The sequence below is a fragment of the Suncus etruscus genome, chromosome 9, assembly GCF_024139225.1.
Source record: "Suncus etruscus isolate mSunEtr1 chromosome 9, mSunEtr1.pri.cur, whole genome shotgun sequence".
Classification (NCBI taxonomy): domain Eukaryota; kingdom Metazoa; phylum Chordata; class Mammalia; order Eulipotyphla; family Soricidae; genus Suncus; species Suncus etruscus.
The window spans coordinates 18,049,813-18,069,470 of NC_064856.1; the positions used below are offsets into that span (position 1 = coordinate 18,049,813).

The following is a 19,658-nucleotide window of genomic DNA, read 5'->3' on the forward strand; positions in this document are numbered from 1 at the left end:
AAAGTAGGCCCTCTATCCTCCTGAAATACACCCCAGCCTAGAAATCTTAAAATGCTAAATTTAACATTGGTCACTCACAGCTCCTCCTAACCCACACATAGACTGATTTGACCTGTACATATACACTTTTCTTTCATAGACTTCAATTTATTTTAATTTTGCTTTTGTTTTTAAGCAGAAAATGGTCGTTGAAGTCCAGATATCTTGAACAACCAGACTAGGGAGACCTGGCCCCGTGTTTCTTGGTGGCCATAATTACCCAGAACTGACGGAAGCTGTGCCCTCCCTGGCACTTGTGCTATTCATGTGGCCAAGTCTCAGCCATTACCATTTGTCCTTCCTGCTTGCCAGTCAACCATCCCAGATGTCACCCCCATCCCAGGTGGAAACACATCACCATAAATGACAAGCTGACAGCCTTCCTATCTGGGCTCCAGCCCCACCCAGGCCCTACAACCAAATCCATTCTCCTTTGGCTTGTACTGTCTGTCTTTATATAATTCAGTCTTGGATGGGGAGTGGGACATACCCAGGAGGCAGGTGCAGGAAGCTGGCAGAAGTCCAGCTATGGTCTGGGGTGTAGGCAGGGGCAGAACATCCAGTTCTCCCAGTCTCTGGGCTTTCCCTAAAGAGAGATTAAAGTCTCAGGTGACTTTAATCTGGAAGAGGTTCACAAACTTTGGGCTCTCAGTCCTCTATTTCACTGCCCACCCTGTGGCTGAGTCTCTGAATTCCTACAAGAGAGGATATGCAGGCCCAGGACTCCTGAGCATGGACAGAACCAGAAGCAATTGGGCAATAAGGGCCTCCTCACTGTTCCCCACCACCACCCCTTGTTTTTCCCAGTGGAGGAGTGATGCTGGTACATGACATTCGGCGCAATGAGAGCCACCTGATTGATTTCCGGGAGTCTGCACCTGGGGCCCTGAGGGAAGAGGCCTTGCAGAGATCCTGGGAGACCAAGGTAGGACCCTGGTTAGAAGAGATGGTCACAGGGGGATGGGAACAGTTTCATTTCATTGCCCTCCTGCCAATCCATCCTATTGCTGTTTATTTACCATGGAGGTGAGAAAAGGAATATTGATCCAAGAGGGAGCTACACATCCTCCACCCCCCCATGGAATAATGAAAAACGTTTTGGATAGTTGCTAGCATGTGATGTAGCAACACTATTTCTCTGGTAACCTCTCAGATTTGGCACATAGGAAGAAATTAAAAAGGCCACTGAGGGGCCAGGGAGATGGTTCTGTGAACTGGAGCACATGCTTTGCATGTGGGAGATCTGGAGGGATTCTGTGGCACTGCATCATTTCCCTGTCACATGCTGGGAGCCAGAAATCACCTCTGAGCACCTCAGGGTGCCCCCCCCCAAAAGAGGTCACTAGCAACTTGATATGTCATGGAGTTGCTGTTCTCTAAGTCACCTCTCAGTGGCCTGTTAACTGTACAATGGAAGATTGGCGAGGAAGTGCTGGAGTAAGGCAGGCCACTCTCCACTGAGAGCAGAAGAGGAAACCACACCTGGCCAGAAGCAGGAATGGTGATAGGATCAGGAAAAGGTTCAGTGAAAGTCCCCATCCCCTCTTTTGAAAGGCAGATACAGACTTGATTTATGTGGAAAGAGTTGCATCTAATTGTACTGTCCTGGCTCTTCCAATGAGTTGATTCACTTACAAGCCCCTCAGCTACAGCAGAGAAAGCAGAAGTCAGGGAGATGGGGGGATGCTGCTGGATGAGCCTGCCCCTCCTCTGGGACCGTTGGCCTGTGTCTCTTCCCTGTGCCAGCCCCCCATCCCTGGCTTGGGGCTCTGCGGAGTTCAGCCCAGCACCCCCCCTTCCAGTGACCTGGTCTCCTCTCTCCCTCGCCTGCCGGCCTTGCCCAGCCAGGGCTCTTGGTGGGGGTCCCTGGAATGGTGAAGGGACTACATGAAGCACACCAGCTCTATGGCAGGTAAAGACACTCTCCCCCGGGGACTGGGAACCTCTGTTTGCACGTCTCTGGTGGCCTTCTCCTACCTTCCTGATTCTCCCAGGCCCAATTCCCCCTCCTAATATCCCCTTCCCTTGCCAGGACTCTCCTCCCCAGGAACCCCCCCTCCCCCAGAACCCCTCCTCCTTCCCTCAGGACCTCCACCACCCCCTGCTCTCCGGCCCCCCTCCAGGCTGCCATGGTCCCAAGTCCTGTCCTTCGCAGCAGCGGTGGCGCAAGATGGCTTCAACGTGACCCATGATCTAGGTCAGTCGGGCTTAGGGGTGGGGAAACCAGGAGGTTGAGGGATAGGGAGGAGAACCTCTGAGGTACAGAGCCCAAATCAGAAGGCACCTCTCTTACCATTTGTTCCAGAAACTTCCCCCTTGTCCCACTCCACCCCACCAGGAGGAAGTCTCCAATGTGGGAGATGGGATCAGTGCCACTCTCTCTCGGCCATCCCTGCCACCAATGCTCAGGGCTGGGCTTGCCATCCTCATCCATTCCCACCTAATGCAAATCTCAGCCCTCAGTCAGGCCTGGTGCCCCCAGCCTGAACTTTCATCCCTGCTGACAGCCCGAGCCCTGGCGGAGCAGCCCCCACCCAATGTGTCTGAGCGCTTCCGAGAGACTTTCCTGCCAGCTGGCCGCCCACCTCTCCCCGGGGCAGTGCTGCATCGGCCTGACCTGGCTGCAGTGCTAGAGGCACTGGGCACCTTTGGGCCTGCAGCCTTCTATGCTGGAGGCAACCTCACACTGGAAATGGTGGCAGAGGTGAGTGTGGGGTAGAATGGGCTTTCTTCCTCTCTCCTCCCTTCCATCCTGTTTCCTTCCCCCCTCCTTCTCTCCCTTCCTTTCCTACCTTCTCTCTTTATTCTTCTTCCCATCTTTCCTTTTTTCTTCCTCCCTTCCTCCCACCAACCTCCCACCTTCAGTTCTTCCTTTTTCTTCCTCTCTCATTCCCTCCATTCTTTCCTTTCTCCTGTCCTTCCCTTGATATATATGTGTGTGTTTATATATATATATATATACACATATATATATACACATATATATATGTATAATGTACACACATGTATATACATATATATTTGGTTGACATTTTAGAAAAGATGAAACTAACCTCTGGAACCAAAAATTGCTCAGTGTGATCATCTAATTTTTTTGTCTGTGAGAGGTAGAAATTCAATCCTGGTACTATATGGTCTGTAAATTCCACCCTCCCATCTTCCTCCCCTTACTCCAAGCACTGAACAGGGAGTAGTAGCCTTTACTACTACGGAGTATGACCCACAAACCAAACGAAAACCAAGCAAAGGGGCTGGAGCAATACACAGCAGTAAGGCGTTTGCCTTGCACAAGGCCAACACACGACAGAACCCGGTTCAAATCCCAGCATCCCATATGGTCCCCCAAGCCTGCCAGGAGCAACTTTTGAACACAGAGCCAGGAGCAACTTCTAAGCACTCTGCGTATGACCCCAAAACAAAACAAAATGCAACAACAACAACAAATGAGCAAAAACCAATGTTTGGAGCTAGAGATCAATCAGATTAGCACTAATTGAGGATAGGAGTAACTAATCGAGTTACAGCACCTTAAATGTTCTATCCCAGGCTCAATCCCCAGCATTCCATATGGTCCTCCATGCCCTGTCAGGAGTGATTCCTGAACATAAGTCAGGAGTAAGCTCTGAGCACTTCTAGGTGTGTCCCCAAAACAATAAATAATGAATGAATAAGTAATCCTAGGTTTCCCAGACTGAGTGTCAGCCTGTACAAGGCTGTACAAGGGCCTAATCTGGCCTTCCCAAGCTTCATGAAAAATCAGGGTTCAGCCCTAGTTTCCCTGTGCCCACAATTCCACCTCTCAAACCAGCCCTTGGATTTTTTAGGGAATAAAAGAAATGTCTTGGGGCCAGAGAGATAGCATGCCTTGCATGCAGAAGGATGGTGGTTCAAATCCCGGCATCCCATATGGTCCCCCGAGCCTGCTGGGGGCAATTTCTGAACATAGAGTCAGGAGTAGCCCCTGAGCACTGCCGGGTGTGACCCAAAAAACAAAAAACACACACACACAAAAAGAAATGTCTTCTTCACCAGTGACTTTGGGCTGAGGAAGTAAGAGTAGGGACGACTGATACTTTGTCTTATCAGCCAACCCCCAAGGTTAGTCTGAGGCAGGAGTGAATTCTGATATTAGTTCAAAACTCTTACTGGTAAAGGACATCCAGGCTAAGACTACACAGACCAATGAGTGGTCCTCTGATCTGTGTAATACTATTGTCTGCCTCGACCACACAGTTCAGAGAATTAAAGTGGCCCCTCACTCTTTCTGTCTTCTCATAGCATGTGCTATGGGCCAGATCCAACACTGGGCATTGGAGGTATAGTGTGGTAAGAGGTCACCCAAATGGCCTTCACTGAAAAGACAAGCAGAGATCCAGCTTGAGTGTTGAGCCCCACTGAGTCCAAAGGCTCTACCATGCAGACTTTGGTCTACATCTTTCACTTTCTATCTCATGTCTACTTTCCTATGTCTGAATGGAGCCTCTAATGGAGTCTATGATGGGTATTTCAGGAGTCATGAGGGTTATAAAAATCCCATTTGTTTGTGATCCAAGTATATGCTCTAGAAAAGTACCTTCTTTCTCTCCTATGCAGGCCCAGCATGCAGGGGGAGTCATAACTGAAGAGGACTTCAGCAACTATAGTGCCCTTGTGGAGAAACCTGTGTGTGGCGTGTACAGAGGTGACCTCTCCCCCAACTCCCAAGGTTCCCATTCAAGACAAATCTCCAAGTCCATGACCACATCCTTTGGAGCTTCTTCCCCATAGTCACAGGACAGACAGTGAGGCAATAAACTGCCTGGGCAGCCTCCTCTTGAAGTAAGCCAGAGCCAGCCTATCTTCTGATGTAGTCCTAGAGTCCATCACCCCAATATTGAAATGACCCTTTTCTTTATTTGAGCTATTCCAATTCTTAATTGAGTACCCAGCCCTAGTCTCACTGCCCAGTCCTTCCTAAGAAGATTTTCTAAGACCTTAGTCTATCTAAGCTTTACGTTAGAACTCTTCAAGATTGTCATAGAGAAAATACAGAGGTTAAAGCTCTTCCCTTCATGCAGCCAATCTCGTTTCAACCTCCTGCCACAGCATAGGGCTCCCAAGTACTTTCAGAAATAGTTCCTGATCACCACCTGGCCACCCCAAAAAGACAGCCTCATTATGCCAAAAGAAAACTGAGGTTCAGGGAGGAAATAGAATTTAAACCCAGCAAATTGAAAGCCAGTGGAGAAACCAGAAAGTCAAACTGACAACATAAATAGGGCCCGGAGAGATAGCACAGCGGCTTTGCCTTGCAAGCAGCCGATCCAGGACCAAAGGTAGTTGGTTCGAATCCCGGTGTCCTATATGGTCCCCCGTGCCTGCCAGGAGCTATTTCTGAGCAGACAGCCAGGAGTAACCCCTGAGCACTGCCGGGTGTGACCCAAAAACCAAAAAGAAAAAGAAAAAGACAACATAAATGGGCCGGTGAGGTGGCACTAGAGGTAAGGTGTCTGCCTTGCAAGCGCTAGCCAAGGAAGGACCGCAGTTCGATCCCCCGGCGTTCCATATGGTCCCCCCAAGCCAGGGGCAATTTCTGAGCGCTTAACCAGGAGTAAACCCTGAGCATCAAACGGGTGTGGCTGAAAAACAAAAACAAACAAAAAAGACAACATAAATAAAGTTTATATTTCTTGCTGAACCTCACTTAACATGGAGAATTCCTGAACTCTAAGAGGATTTTTGGGTTCTCTAGACTCAAGGTGATTTAAATTATGTTTTAAGTTCAGTTTCAAGAGAACCTGTCTCTGTGTCCAGGTTTCTAGGTCTTAATTTCTTTTCTTTCTTTCTTTTTTTTCTTTTTTTTTTTTTTTTTTTTTGGGTCATACCCGGCAGTGCTCAGGGGTTACTCCTGGCTCTATGCTCAGAAATTGCCCCTGACAGTCTTGGGGGACCATATGGGGTGCCGGGATTCGAACCACTGTCCTTCTGCATGAAAGGCAAACCTCCATGCTATCTCTCCAGCCCCTAGGTCTTAATTTCTAACCAGATTTCTCTATCATATATGAACAAGAAATAGAGGAGAGACCACACCTTTGGAACTAAGAAAGACCTAGGTTTGGAGCCAAAGCAATAGCACATCGGGGAGGGCATTTGCCTTGCACACAGCTGACCAGGTTCATTCTCTGGCATCCCATATGATTCTCCCTAACCTGCCAGGAATGATTCCTGAGCACAGAGCCAGGAGTAATCCTTGAGCACCACTGGGTGTGGCCCAAAACAAAAAAAGACCTAGATTTAAGAACCATCACTTGGGGATGGAGAGATAACATGGAGGTAAAGCATTTGCCTTGCATGCAGAAGGATGGTGGTTCGAATCCAGGCATCCCATATGGTCCCCCAAGCCTGCTAGAAGCGATTTCTGAGTGTAGAGCCAGGAGTAACCCCGGAGCGATGCCAGGTGTGACCAAAAAAAAAAAAAAAAAAAAAGAAAACAAGAACCATCACTTATAATTCTGATTCCTCCTTAAAAGGAAGATAATTTTTATTGTTTACCTCTGATCTAAAGTTATAATACCAGAGTTAAGGAATTTTCCTTGCCTCCTGCTGACCAGAGTCAAATCCTGATACTACATTTAGTCCCCCAACTTCCACCAGAGGATCATGCCTGAGCACAGAGCCAGTGGATATGACCCCAAAACACATACACACATAATACAAAGAATGTCTGTCTCCAGGCTACCCATAAGGATTTGACAGGATGATGAAGTTGTCTTGATCAGAGTAGACACTGAATATATGTTTGATTTTCCATTTCCTCTCCCAGGCCTAGATTCTGCTAGAGGTCTTCCTTGTCTCCTGTAATCTTGTATTGGCTGCTTCTCTGTGTCTCTGTTTTATCAAATAGTGGGGGTGGCAGCTGTACCCATTGTTAGGATTAAATGAGTTTTTAGTAGTACTATATGTCCAATATTTCTTATTGGACATATGTTCAAACATCTAATACCAGGAACCTACAAAAGAAAGAGGAAGCTGATCCCATCAGGGGCGCTAAAGAGCCTCCTGGCCTATACGAAGAACTGAAAGGGGACTCATGGTCCACCAGGAATCTGAAGCAAGGAACATATATCCCTCTGCCAAAGGCCTGTAAAATGATCCTAGGCAAATCACAATCTTCTCAAGAATTTGTTTTCTTTGCAAAAGAGGAAATTAAAGACCCAAGTTTCTAAGTCAGAATTTCTGGGGGGTTTTTTTTTGTGTGTTTTTGGTTTTGTTTTGTTTTGTTTTTGTTTTCTTTGTTTTTTTTGGGGGGGGGCCACACCCGGCAGTGCTCAGGGGTTACTCCTGGCTGTCTGCTCAGAAATAGCTCCTGGCAGGCACGGGGGACCATATGGGACACCGGGATTCGAACCAATGACCTTTGGTCCTGGATCAGCTGCTTGCAAGGCAAACGCTGCTGTGCTATCTCTCCGGGCAAACTTTGCTGTGCTATCTCTCCGGGCCCTCTAAGTCAGAATTTCATCCCTCTCTCAGCTTGCCATGTGAACATGGGTGGATTCTTTGGTTTCTCCATGAAGTTTTCCCTAGGTTAGAGTGTCCATCACAGGGGGTATTGATAAGATCTGGAAAGCCGGGGCCGGGCGGTGGCGCTGGAGGTAAGGTGCCTGCCTTGCCTGCGCTAGCCTAGGACGGACCGCGGTTCGATCCCCCGGCGTCCCATATGGTCCCCCAAGAAGCCAGGAGCAACTTCTGAGCACATAGCCAGGAGTAACCCCTGAGCATCACAGGGTGTGGCCCAAAAACCAAAAAAAAAAAAAAAAGATCTGGAAAGCCTTGATCTTTCCCTGCCACCTGCTAATTTCTTGTCCTTTCAGGCCACCTGGTTCTCAGTCCACCACCTCCACACACAGGCCCTGCCCTCATCAGTGCTCTCAATATTCTCGAGGGTTTCAACCTCACCAACTTGGTGGCCAGAGAACAGGCTCTGCACTGGGTGGCAGAGGTAAGAAAGGCTTTAAGTGGGTGAATGGATACTACTCGTGGGGTCTAGGCTACGTCACCTTCAAGTTTTCTCCTGGATGTGGATGCAGAAAGGTTAGGTAGCCTCATCCACAGTTTTGCTCTGTTTTCAGACTCTAAAGATTGCGTTAGCCCTGGCCAGCAGACTGGGAGATCCTGCCTATGACTCTACCATCACAGAGAGTATGGATGACATGCTCAGGTGAGTCCTGGGAAGATCTGGGGGCTGTGGAGATGGTGGTGAGGGGGAAGGATCAAGTGAAAAGCATCTAGTAGGACAGTCAGGTCAGTTTCAAGTCAGTACCAGCCTGTACATCACTGGTGTCCTCTTCCTGTACCCCCAGATTCCCCTTTTATATTTTCTAATTCCCAGATTCTGTAAAATTGACAGGGAACCTATATAAGTCCATATGTCCCCATTCCCCTTTATTAGTAGAATACGAAAGCCTTATAGTAATAACAATTCTGGGGCCAGAGCAGTGGTGCAAGTGGTAAAACATCTGCCTTCCACGCACTAACTTAGGATAAACTGTGGTTTGATCCCCCGGCATCCCATATGGTCCCCCAGGCCAGGAGCGATTTCTGAGTGCATAGCCAGGAGTAACCCCTGAGCATCAGCGGATGTGGCCCAAAAACAAAAACAAAACAAAAAAAAAAGAATTCTGAAGCACCATGGGAGCCAGAGCAAATGCACAGTAGGTAGGGTGTTTGCCTTGCACACTGCTGCTGATGGTTCAGTCCCAGCATCCCACAATTGCAGGATCTCCAGAAGTAATTCTGGAGAGCCAGGAGTAACCCCTGAAGGCCACCAGGTGTGGCCCCAAAACAAAAAACAAACCAGCCAAAAAAAATTTTCTGAAGCATCAAATACTGGAGGTGATGTGGATTTGATTATTATGTATCTGCATAAGCAGCATAATAGTTATAAGACCAGACCATGGATTCAGATAGTACAAGGGTAAGGAACATGCCTTGTAAGCAATCAACCTAGATTTGATCCCTGGCACCTCAAACGATACACTGAACATTGCCAGGAGTGATCTCTGAGTGCCAAGCAAGGAGAAAGCCCTGAGAACAACCAGATATGACCCAAAATAACAACAAAAATAAATGTATTACACATACCCATATTAAATAATTCTACTGATTTATCCAATAAATGCTTATTGAGAGTTTGCAATTGCCAAGTCCTATCCTTTTGGGGAAAAACCTAATAGCAAATCCCTGCATACAAAATTTCCCTGGAATTATTATTATTATTTTTTTTTTTTTTGCAGAGAGTAGGATGTTTTGAAACATACCCAGTTTGTGCTCAAGGCTCACTCCTGGCTTTCAGCACTCAGGAATTACCCATAACAGTGCTCAGGGGACCATATGGGATACCAGGATCAAACCAAATTAGCTTCATGTAAGGCAAATGCTATACCTGCTATATTATCTCTCCTAATCTGCTGGAATAAACTCTTACTAAAACTTTGTTCTAGGGGCCAGAGAAATAGCACAGCGATAGGGTGTTTGCCTTGCACACAGTCGATCCAGGACATACAGTGGTTCGAATTCTGGCATCCCATATGGTCCCTCGAGTCTGCCAGGAGTGATTTCTGAGTGCAGAACCAGTAGTAACCCCTGAGCACCAGTGGGTGTGACCACACACACACACACACACACACACAAAATTAGGATCTAGAAGAGACTCAGAGTAATGCCTAAATAAAATCATACAAATCAATGGTTTCGGGGCCGGGCGGTGGCGCTAAAGGTAAGGTGCCTGCCTTGCCTGAGCTAGCCTTGGACGGACCGCGGTTCGATCCCCCGGTGTCCCATATGGTCCCCCAAGCCAGGAGCAACTTCTGAGCACATAGCCAGGAGTAACCCCTGAGCGTTACCGGGTGTGGCCCAAAAACCAAAAAACAAAACAAAACAAAAAAAAAAAACAAATCAATGGTTTCCTGGATGGTTCCCAAATGCCTGAATCAGCTGCTTTCCTAGACCTTGGTGGATCAGTAGGGGAGGCAGAAACGAATTAAACAGTCATACAAACAGATCATCACCAAGAGTAGGGAGGGTGTGATGAGATCTTGCTTTATGTTCATTTCCTCCCCCTTGACTTTTCAGCAAGGTGGAGGCTGCCTATCTCCGGGGCCACATCAATGACTCCCAGGCAGCCCCTACCCCACTCCTGCCTGTCTATGAACTGGACGGGGCACCCACAGCTGCCCAGGTGCTCATCATGGGCCCTGATGACTTCATTGTGGCCATGGTCAGGTATGTCAGCTCATACTCAGGACCTAGCAGGAGAGAACACCTGGACCAGAAGGAGAGTAGGGATGGAGGGAAGGAGGAAGGGCTCAGGCCTCACCTCACCCCCACATCCCTCCACTCCCACCTCTAGCTCCCTGAACCAGCCCTTTGGCAGTGGACTTATCACTCCCTCTGGGATCCTGCTTAACAGTCAGATGCTGGACTTCTCTTGGCCCAACAGGACTGCGAATCACTCCGCACCCAGCCTGGTAGGACCTTGCTTCCCTCATCCACAGGGGACCCTGAAATCGGGTCTAGGTAACTCCTGAGTCTTGTTCTAGGAGCTTCTATTCTAAAGCAAAGGGGTCTGGTGGGAGAGATAGTACAGAGGATAATGTTTTTGCCTTGCATGCAGCCAACCCCAGTTTGATTCTTGTACTGCCAGGCAAATCACAGCCCTAAAGCGAAGCACTGCTGGGTGTGGCCCCAACTACACCCAGAAAAAGGGGGGCGGAGTGATAGCGCAGCGGTAGGGTGTTTGCCTTGCACGCCGCTGATCCAGGATGGATCTGGGTTTGATTCTCAGCGTCCCATATGGGTCCTCTAAAGCCAGGAATGATTTCTGAGCACATAGCTAGGAGTAACCCCAGAGAGTCACCAGGTGTGGCCCAAAAACAGAAAAGAAAAGAAAAGAAAAGAAAAAAGAAACAAAAGGGGGAATAAACAAGGGATCCACTTCATCCCCAACGTAAGTATAGGGCTTTGAGTTTAGCGGTGCTGAAGAACCCTCTGACCACCTTTTACAGTCTGACCTGGGGAAAGCCTGGCTCCACCTCTGGGACTCAGTTTCCTCACCTATGTGAGTCAAGTCTCAGTGCCTTGGCAGGCTCTGAGCACTTTTTAGCATGTGTGATCTGTAACTGAGTGATACTGAGCAGATGCTCAGTCCTACTATTGGGCTCCAAGGAAGGAGCTAAAGCTCTGTCACAAACCGGGAAAGGCCAGTCTCCCATGAGAACTGGACCTGGGGAAGATGCAAGAGATGGGAGAGAGGGTGGCAAAATAATAGGCCATCCTTGCCCTCCTGGCTCCATCTCTCCTCTGTATGGTGGTGTGGGTCCTTGGACAACAGGAGAACTCCGTGCAGCCGGGGAAGAGGCCTCTGTCCTTTCTGCTCCCCACTGTGGTCCGGCCAGCAGAGGGACTCTGTGGGACCTACCTCGCCTTAGGCGCCAATGGAGCTGCACGGGGCCTCAGTGGCCTGACCCAGGTAAGGTTTCTCCAAGGATGGGCCTTTTGGAGCTAGGGTAGTAGATGCCCCTCATGTCTCCAGCTTGTTTTTCTCCCAATTCACACACCATATGTGGCTGAGTGTGCTTTGTGTCCAGCTTGTCTGGGCACAGAGACCACCAGCAGTGTGGTTTGCTAGTTACATGGGGCCCCTGCTGCTGCCTGGTAATCCAGGTAGCAGGAAAATTTTGTGGGACCAGTGACCCTGAAAAGTTAGAAGGAAAAAAAGTGAGAAGGCCTGGGTTCTGCCACCCTTCAGGTTTCATCAGGCTCAGCTCAGTGTCTAAAATAGATTAGTAGCTCTTTGAGGCCTTATTTGGAAAGAAAGAACCTGCTACTCTCTAAAATGCCTCATGACTGCTCCACAAATATCTTGAGTTCCAGATCCAGGAACCAGATACCTACTTGGGTAGGTGAGAAGTTACCAATGCTAAGTCTTGTTACACATCTTTGGTTCCCTGCCTAATTTCTGCCAAATTCCAAGTACATGAAGCTGGAACCTCAGTACTGTCAAATGGAGAGATTAATAACAGCTAACATTGATAGTAAATTATTTCTACTTTACAGAGAAGAAACTGAGGCTAAAAGAGATTAAAGAGCTGGAACCCATTGGACCTAAAGATATAGCTTAATGGCAGAGAATGTGCCTTCTGGGTGTGAGGCCCTGGATTTGATCTCTGGCCACACACACACTTTTTTTTTTTTCCAAATGTTAAGAACAGTTCAGTAATGAGGGGCAAGCATATTAGTCCCAAGCCTACCCAGCCTCTAAATGACTAAGCTTCAAGTGCCCATAGTATGTAGACTATTCCCAACTATGAATCCTTTCTGGTCTATGGTCATACCACCCTGAATGCACCCAATCTCGTCTGAATCCTTTCTGGACGAGGATTTGATGAAAGTGCTTATTGTGCCTCTTCCCTGGTTCTAGCTAATCTCTGGAATCTTCTTTGCTAGTTTTTCCCACTGTGAAATGGGACATTATCTCAAGGCCTGTGTAAATTCTGAGGCTTTTAAGAGATTCAGATAACACTCCTGATAATGAGAGAGAGAGAGAGAGAGAGAGAGGGGGGGGGGGGGAAGAAGGGAAGGAGGGAAGGGGAGAGACAGGGGGAGAGAGAGAGAGAGAGAGAGAGAGAGAGAGAGAGAGAGAGAGAGAGAGAGAGAGAGAGAGAGAGAGAGAGAGAGAAGCTGAGCTCAGGCTTCATATGCAGGAGGCCTGGTTTCAAGCCCCCGTGCCACAGATCCACTGAGCACTACTGGAGTGACTCACCCCTATGAGGTGCTTTGGTTTTGCCTCCCAACAAAACCAAATAGAACTCGAATAGCTCAGTCGATAGAGCATCAAACAAAACCAAACAAAAACTAAAGAGTGTAGACCAGGGATAATGGCTGTGAAGTCATCCTGAACCCCCCTGGGACAGCCCTGACTTCTGCCCCTTGGCTGTCCACAGGTTCTTCTGAATGTCCTGACCTTGAACCGGAACTTGAGTGACAGCCTGACACATGGCCGCCTGCACCCGGACCTGCAGTCCAACCTTCTGCAGGTGGACAGTGAGTGCAGAGTCGAGCTCTAGAGGGTGGGCACAGGGTTTGGTGGAGAGCAGGGCTCCTTCTGGGGCTCCCCTGGCTCCTGCCAGTGGGTGTTTCATTTCTTTCAAACAGACCCAATTAGAGTAGTGAACTCTTTGGGCTTTGGAACCTGCCATTTCCTTTCTATGTGGTCTCAGTATACGTCTCTACTCTGAGCCTCAGTTTTCTCCTTTGGCAAAATAAGACATTATTGTTCATTCTGCAAACCATTTATTCATCAGCTGGCATTGAATACTTGCTGCATCAGGCATCATTCTAGGTGCTAGGGAAATTGCATTTACAAAGAGATGAAAGGGAAATAATCAGAGCAAAGTGAGAGAACAAAGCAGATGTTCTGCAGGACAGTACAGCAACAAGAGGCAGAGGACAGACCATAACTGGGCCATGTTAAATGAGATCTGAAGTGATGAAGAGCAAACTGTTCAATGCAAAGTACTGATCCCGAACTTTGTAAGCCAAGGCAAATAAAAGCAGAGAATTCAGGGCAAGCATGGGCCTGGTGTATTTTGGGAGAACAAAGACAAATATCAAAGTAAAATTAAAATCTGGGGACAGAGAGATAGCACAAGTGGTAGGGCATTTATTTGCCTTACACGCAGCCAACCTGGGTTCAATCCATGGCATCCCATATGGCCCCTTGAGCCTGCCAGGAGTAACACCTGGCCTTCATCTTATAGTCCCCTAAAATATCAAAATAGGGCCAGAGCAATAGTACAATTGGGTAGGGCATTTGCCTTGCATGCAGCCAACCCACATTTAATACCTGGCATCCCATATGGTCCCCCAAGCCTGCCAGGAGTGATTTCTGATCACAGAACCAGGAGTGACCCTGAGTGCTGCTGGGCATCGCTCAAAAAAAGAAAAAATAAATAAGTAAATAAAATATCAAAATGAAATTTAACTATCTATGGCCAGAGAAATAGCATAGCGGTAGGGTGTTTGCCTTGCACACAGCCGGTTCAGGATGGACCTGGGTTCAATCTCCGGTATCCCATATGGTCCCCTGAGCCAGGAGTGATTTCTGAGCACAGAGCCAGGAGTAACCCCTGAGTGCTGCCGGGTATGACCCAAGGAAAAAAAATTTAACAATCTAGAGATATGAAATTTGCAGTACATAAGCTTCATTCATAGCTGTAAGTTCTCGGAAAAACAGTAAAGATAACAATCACTGCTGACTGATAAAATCACTGATTTTATTCTAGAAGCCACCGAAACTGTTGGAGGATTTTGAGCAAGAAAAATGATGTGGTCTGACTTATGGTTTTTAAAAACTTTGAAAGAGGACAGAGAGATAGTACAGAGGATAAAAACATGCAGCTGACCTGGGTTCAATTCCCTGCACCCAACTTGGTCTCTTGACCATGCCAGAAGTGATCCCAGAGCACAGAGCCAGCAGTAAGACCTGAGCCCAGTCATGTGTGACCCAAAGTCCAAATAAATAAATGAAAAGGGGGCTAGAGAGATAGCACAGCAGTAAGGTGTTTGCCTTAGATGCAGAAGGACAATGGTTCAAATCCTGGTATCCCATATGGTCCCCTGAGCCTGCCAGGAGCAATTTCTGAGCATGGAGCCAGGAGTAACCCCTGAGCGCTGCAGGGTGTGACCCAAAAACCAAAAAAATAAAAATAAAAATAAAAAATAAATGAAAAGACTGAGAGATAACTCAATAGGCTTAGTATATGCCTTCCATACAGGAGATCCCATTTCAATCCTCAACATTGCATGGTCCCCTGAGTAAAGCCAGGAGCTACCTCTGAGCACTGAGCCAGGAATGGCCCCTAAGCACTGCCAGTAAAGATTCAAAACCAGGGGTCAAAGCGATAGCACAGTGGTGGGGCATTTGCCTTGCATCTGGCTGACCCAGGATGGACCTAGGTTCAATCCCCGGCATCCCATATGGTCCCCTGAGCCAGAGCCAGGAGTGCAGAGCCAGGAATAACCCCTGAGGTCAATGGGTGTGGCCAACCCCTGTACCCCCAAAACCAAACAAATAAAAATAAATAAGATATCAGGACCAAAGCAATAGTGCAGCAGGTATACAGTTTCTCTTATACACATCCAACCTGGGTTAGTGCCCCAGTACCACGTACAGTCAATGGAGCCCCACCAGGAATGATCCCAGAATGCACACACTATTGGGTATGACCTAAAAACAACAACAACACTAATAATAAGATGTATAAAATATAAATAGAATTTAAAATATTTCATTTGGGTGCTGGAAGATAGATAAATGAGCTGGAGCATATATAAAATTTGCATGCAAAAGACCCATATTTCATATATACACTGCATGATCCCCTGAACATTGCCAGGAATGATCCCTAAGCATGGAGCCAGGAGCATAGCCCTAAGCATCACCAGTTGTGACCCCAAATATTTTTTTTGGTTTTAGGGTCACACCCGGTGGTGCTCAGGAGTTACTCCTGGCTCTGTGCTCAGAAATCACCTTGGCAGGCTTGGGAGACCATATGGGATGCCGGGATTCAAACCGCTGTTCATACTATGTTGGTTGCGTGCAAGGCAAATGCCTTACCACTGTGCTATCACTCTGGCTCCATGACCCAAATTTTTAAAAGAAAATTAATTTAGGGCCCGGAGAGATAGCACAGCAGCGTTTGCCTTGCAAGCAGCCAATCCAGGACCAAAGGTGGTTGGTTCGAATCCCGGTGTCCCATATGGTCCCCCGTGCCTGCCAGGAGCTATTTCTGAGCAGACAGCCAGGAGTAACCCCTGAGCACCGCCGGGTGTGGCCCAAAAACAAAAAAAAAAAAAAAAGAAAATTAATTTAAAGACCTCTTTAGCTACTCAGTGAATAGTCTATATATAAGAAAGCATAAAGACTGCTTGGTGAGTTCTCCAGTAATCCTGATAAATAAGGGTAACAGTCTGGCCAAAACAAGTGGAAATGAAGACTCCAACACCCTTATTTTTCTTCCAGTATTAGGAATTATTGGTTGATATTATTATTTTTTTATGTTTTGTTTTGGGGCCATACCCAGCAGCATTCAGGGGTTACTCCTGGCTCTATGCTCTGGAATTACTCCTGGCAGGCTCAAGGGATCATATGGGATGTGGGATGGAAGCTGGGTCGGCTGTGTGCAAGACAAATGTCCTACCCACTGTGCTATCACTCTGGCCCTCAATATTGATCACTAACTATATGCACTACTGCAAGCTCTGCTTTCTGGATTATTCCTTTACTTTCTGCAATAACCTCAGTTTTAAGATTAAACCAATGTTATGCTTGAGGCGACTGAGACTCAGAGAGGTAAACCAATTTGCCCAAGATCCTCATCCAGCCCTTAATGGAACACAGAGGGCCAGGATTTAAGCTGAAGGTAGGACTCCCAATCTAGTGCTCTGAGTATGTTTGTCTATTGGTTGATGGTTTTCAGGTGAGTTCACAGAGGAAGAGATTGAGTTCCTGGAAGCAAGGGGTCATCATGTGGAAAAGGTAGATGTCTTATCCTGGGTCCATGGCAGCCGGAGAACCAACAACTTCATCATTGGGGTGAAGGACCCACGGAGCCCTGATGCAGCTGGAGCCACCATCCTGTAGACCAGCGAGGCAGGGTGGGGGGGTCTTTACTCTCCCCTTTGCATGTTCCTAGAGTCCCTCCTTCTCCCAGGTCTGGTCTCAGGGGGACCCCAGGGATGCCCCACATTAGGGGCCAGAGGGGATGCTTAGCAATCCCTACCCCAGAGTAACTGGAAAATTCTCCCCTCCAGAGCCTGCAGTGGTGATGATTGGTGGTGGTGGCGGTGGTGAGGGTCAGTCACATGCAGGCAGGCAGGACCTCGAGGAACCTGACGATGTGTTCGTCTGTCTCCTCTCCCTTCGCCATGCTGGCCCTGAGCTTAGGGATGTGCTTGCAAATCCTCCTTGAGGATCCTCACAACCCCGCCATCTTCAGTGTGGCCTGGACTGACCTTGTCTTCCAGCTCCCCTCTCATGTCCCCAGCCTCATTTCTTAAATGATGAGGATTTTTTTAACTGACCATCCTGGGGAGGTGTGCTCCTCTCCTCTTCCCTCCAGGTGGAGGCAGAGGCCTTGCATCTGGGGAACCCCAGGGTGTGGGTGAGGGGTGTGGGCAGGGACCAGCTCAGGGGCTTCCATTTGCAAAGGGGAATTAAAGAGAGATAATTGCTTAACCTTGACTCTGGCTTCTTTTATGATTGATTGTGTTGGGATGGGAATGAGAGAGGAAACTTCAACTCATCCTGTTGCTGACTTCAGATTTCCCTGTAGTAAACTATAGGGCAAGGAGGAATGATTCATAAAATCGTCATCTAGCCAAGACTTTCACTAATTATAATATCACTCACTTAATATGAAAATTATCTATATCATTTATATAGCACCAGACTATGTGCTAAACTTTTGAGGGGGGGAGTGAGGCAACTATACCCAGTGGTAATCAGGGTATACTTCTGACTATGTCTGTATTTAGGAATTATTCCTGGCAATGCTGGGGGACCATATGGGATGCTGGTGGATCAAACCCAATTTAGCCTCATAAAGCATACTCCCTACCCACTGAACTATCTCTCCAACCCCACTAAATTTTTTTGGGGGGGTCACACCCGGCAGCGCTCAGGAGTTACTCCTGGCTCCACGCTCAGAAATTGCTTCTGGCAGGCTCGGGGGACCATATGGGATGCTGGGACTCGAACCACCATCCTTCTGCATGCAAGGCAAATACACTACTTCCATGCCATCTCTCCAGCCCCCCAACTAAACTTTTATTAAATAATCGTGTTTATTTAAAATTTTGGACCAGGGGCTGGAGCAATAGCACAGGGTAGGGCATTTGCCTTGCATGAGGCTGATTCAGGATGGACCTTGGTCCCATATGCTCTCCCGAGCCTGGAGTGATTTCTGAGCGAATAGCCAGGAGTAACCACTGAGTGTCACAGGGTATAACCCAAAAACTTAAAAAAAATCTGGCATGGGGGCAGGTGGGGACCACCTTCAGAGCTGGCTGCCAGCAATATCATGGCAACCCAGAACCTCCCTCCCCAAGACTGAAAGTGATTATGAGTTTTGTGAAGTGTTGAATTTAACTGAGTATGCAAGAAGGTACCACTGGTGAAATTGAGTGCTTGGCCATATTTCTGGATCTGTGGTAGAAAAATACTCTAGTCACCTGTACAGAACTAATTGTTTTAAAGATTCATAAAAATCACTGATTTATTAACTGAATGAATTTCCTTTCTTCAAATAATCCTAATTATCATGTTGGCCTCTTTTCAAGAAGTTAAACTCATGTGAATTACTTAGTACATTATGATTTTTTTATTTGAACAACAATGCTTTTTTGGGGGGGTTGTTTTTTTTGGGCCACACCCATTTGATGCTCAGGGGTTACTCCTGGCTAAGCGCTCAGAAATTGCCCCTGGCTTGGGGGACCATATAGGACGCCGGGGAATCGAACCGCAGTCCTTCCTTGGCTAGCGCTTGCAAGGCAGACACCTTACCTCTAACGCCACCTCACCGGCCCCAATGTTTTTCTATATAATTAAGAAATTGTAACTTCGGGGCCGGGCGGTGGCGCTAGAGGTAAGGTGCCTGTCCTACCTGCGCTAGCCTTGGACGGACCGCGGTTCGATCCCCCGGCATCCCATATGGTCCCCCAAGCCAGGAGCGACTTCTGAGCACATAGCCAGGAGTAACCCCTGAGCGTCACAGGGTGTGGCCCAAAAACCAAAAAAAGAAATTGTAACTTCAAGAGAATCATATTTTGATATAATTCATAGCTTCTTAAATTGTGGGTTGCAAACCTGTATGGGGTCACATTACATGATATAAGATGGGAGAATCAGAAAAAAGTCTTTAATATTTGTTGCAAATGGCCCTAGTTCTTTCCACTGACACTGCATATGGGGCCCTCAAGCACCAGTAGGGATCATTCCAATTCCAATGACAGGAATAGCCCCTAAGCACTTATGGGTAGGGCCCCAAAACTCTAAATATAAATATATTAATTAAATTCTGGTCTTGCCAGTTTAGCTTTTCCTACCAACTGAGAAATCTTCATAGGCTTTTGTTTTTATAGTCTATTCTGCTTTATATGTGAAACATTTTAGCATCATCTTATTTAACCATGCATATACCTCATAATGTAATATCTACTATTTTAAAAATGAGGGGCCAGAGAGATAGCATGGAAGTAAGGTGTTTGCCTTGAATGCAGAAGGACAGTGGTTTGAATCCCGGCATCCCATATGGTTCCCCCCCCCCCCACCAGCCCCCTAGCCTACCAGGAGAGGTTTCTGAGCATAGAGCCAGGAGGAACCCCTGAGCGCTGCTGGGTGTGACCCAAAAACAAACAAAAAAAAATTGAAACAGGCAAAAAAAGACAAAGGAATTGTATTTTTTTAAATCATTCGTTGTTGGGGCTATATCCTGTGTTGCCACACTGTGTTGGGGGTCAAACCCAGGGCTTCACAGGGCATATGTACTATTTACACATTTGTATATGTGTACAAGGCATAT

At 47.4% G+C, this 19,658-nt stretch overlaps 1 protein-coding gene across 3 annotated transcripts in view; it reads left to right on the forward strand.

Moving 5' to 3' along the window:
• Positions 1-17,320, forward strand: part of GGT7 (gamma-glutamyltransferase 7) — a 35,806-nt gene extending 18,486 nt beyond the window's left edge. Inside the window, exons 4-15 of one of the 3 annotated variants that reach the window (XM_049779190.1) lie at positions 847-964; positions 1,884-1,951; positions 2,163-2,236; positions 2,547-2,743; positions 4,633-4,720; positions 7,890-8,017; positions 8,148-8,236; positions 10,150-10,299; positions 10,427-10,544; positions 11,408-11,545; positions 13,020-13,119; positions 16,557-17,320. In XM_049779190.1, coding sequence (XP_049635147.1) covers positions 847-964; positions 1,884-1,951; positions 2,163-2,236; positions 2,547-2,743; positions 4,633-4,720; positions 7,890-8,017; positions 8,148-8,236; positions 10,150-10,299; positions 10,427-10,544; positions 11,408-11,545; positions 13,020-13,119; positions 16,557-16,720 — 1,432 coding nt within the window. In that variant the 3' untranslated portion in view covers positions 16,721-17,320. Of the gene's footprint in view, positions 1-846; positions 965-1,883; positions 1,952-2,162; positions 2,237-2,546; positions 2,744-4,632; positions 4,721-7,889; positions 8,018-8,147; positions 8,237-10,149; positions 10,300-10,426; positions 10,545-11,081; positions 11,135-11,407; positions 11,546-13,019; positions 13,120-16,556 lie in introns of those variants that run through there. The other 2 variants (XM_049779192.1, XM_049779193.1) reach the window with 2 other exon arrangements.
• The last annotated feature ends 2,338 nt before the right edge of the window (positions 17,321-19,658 follow it).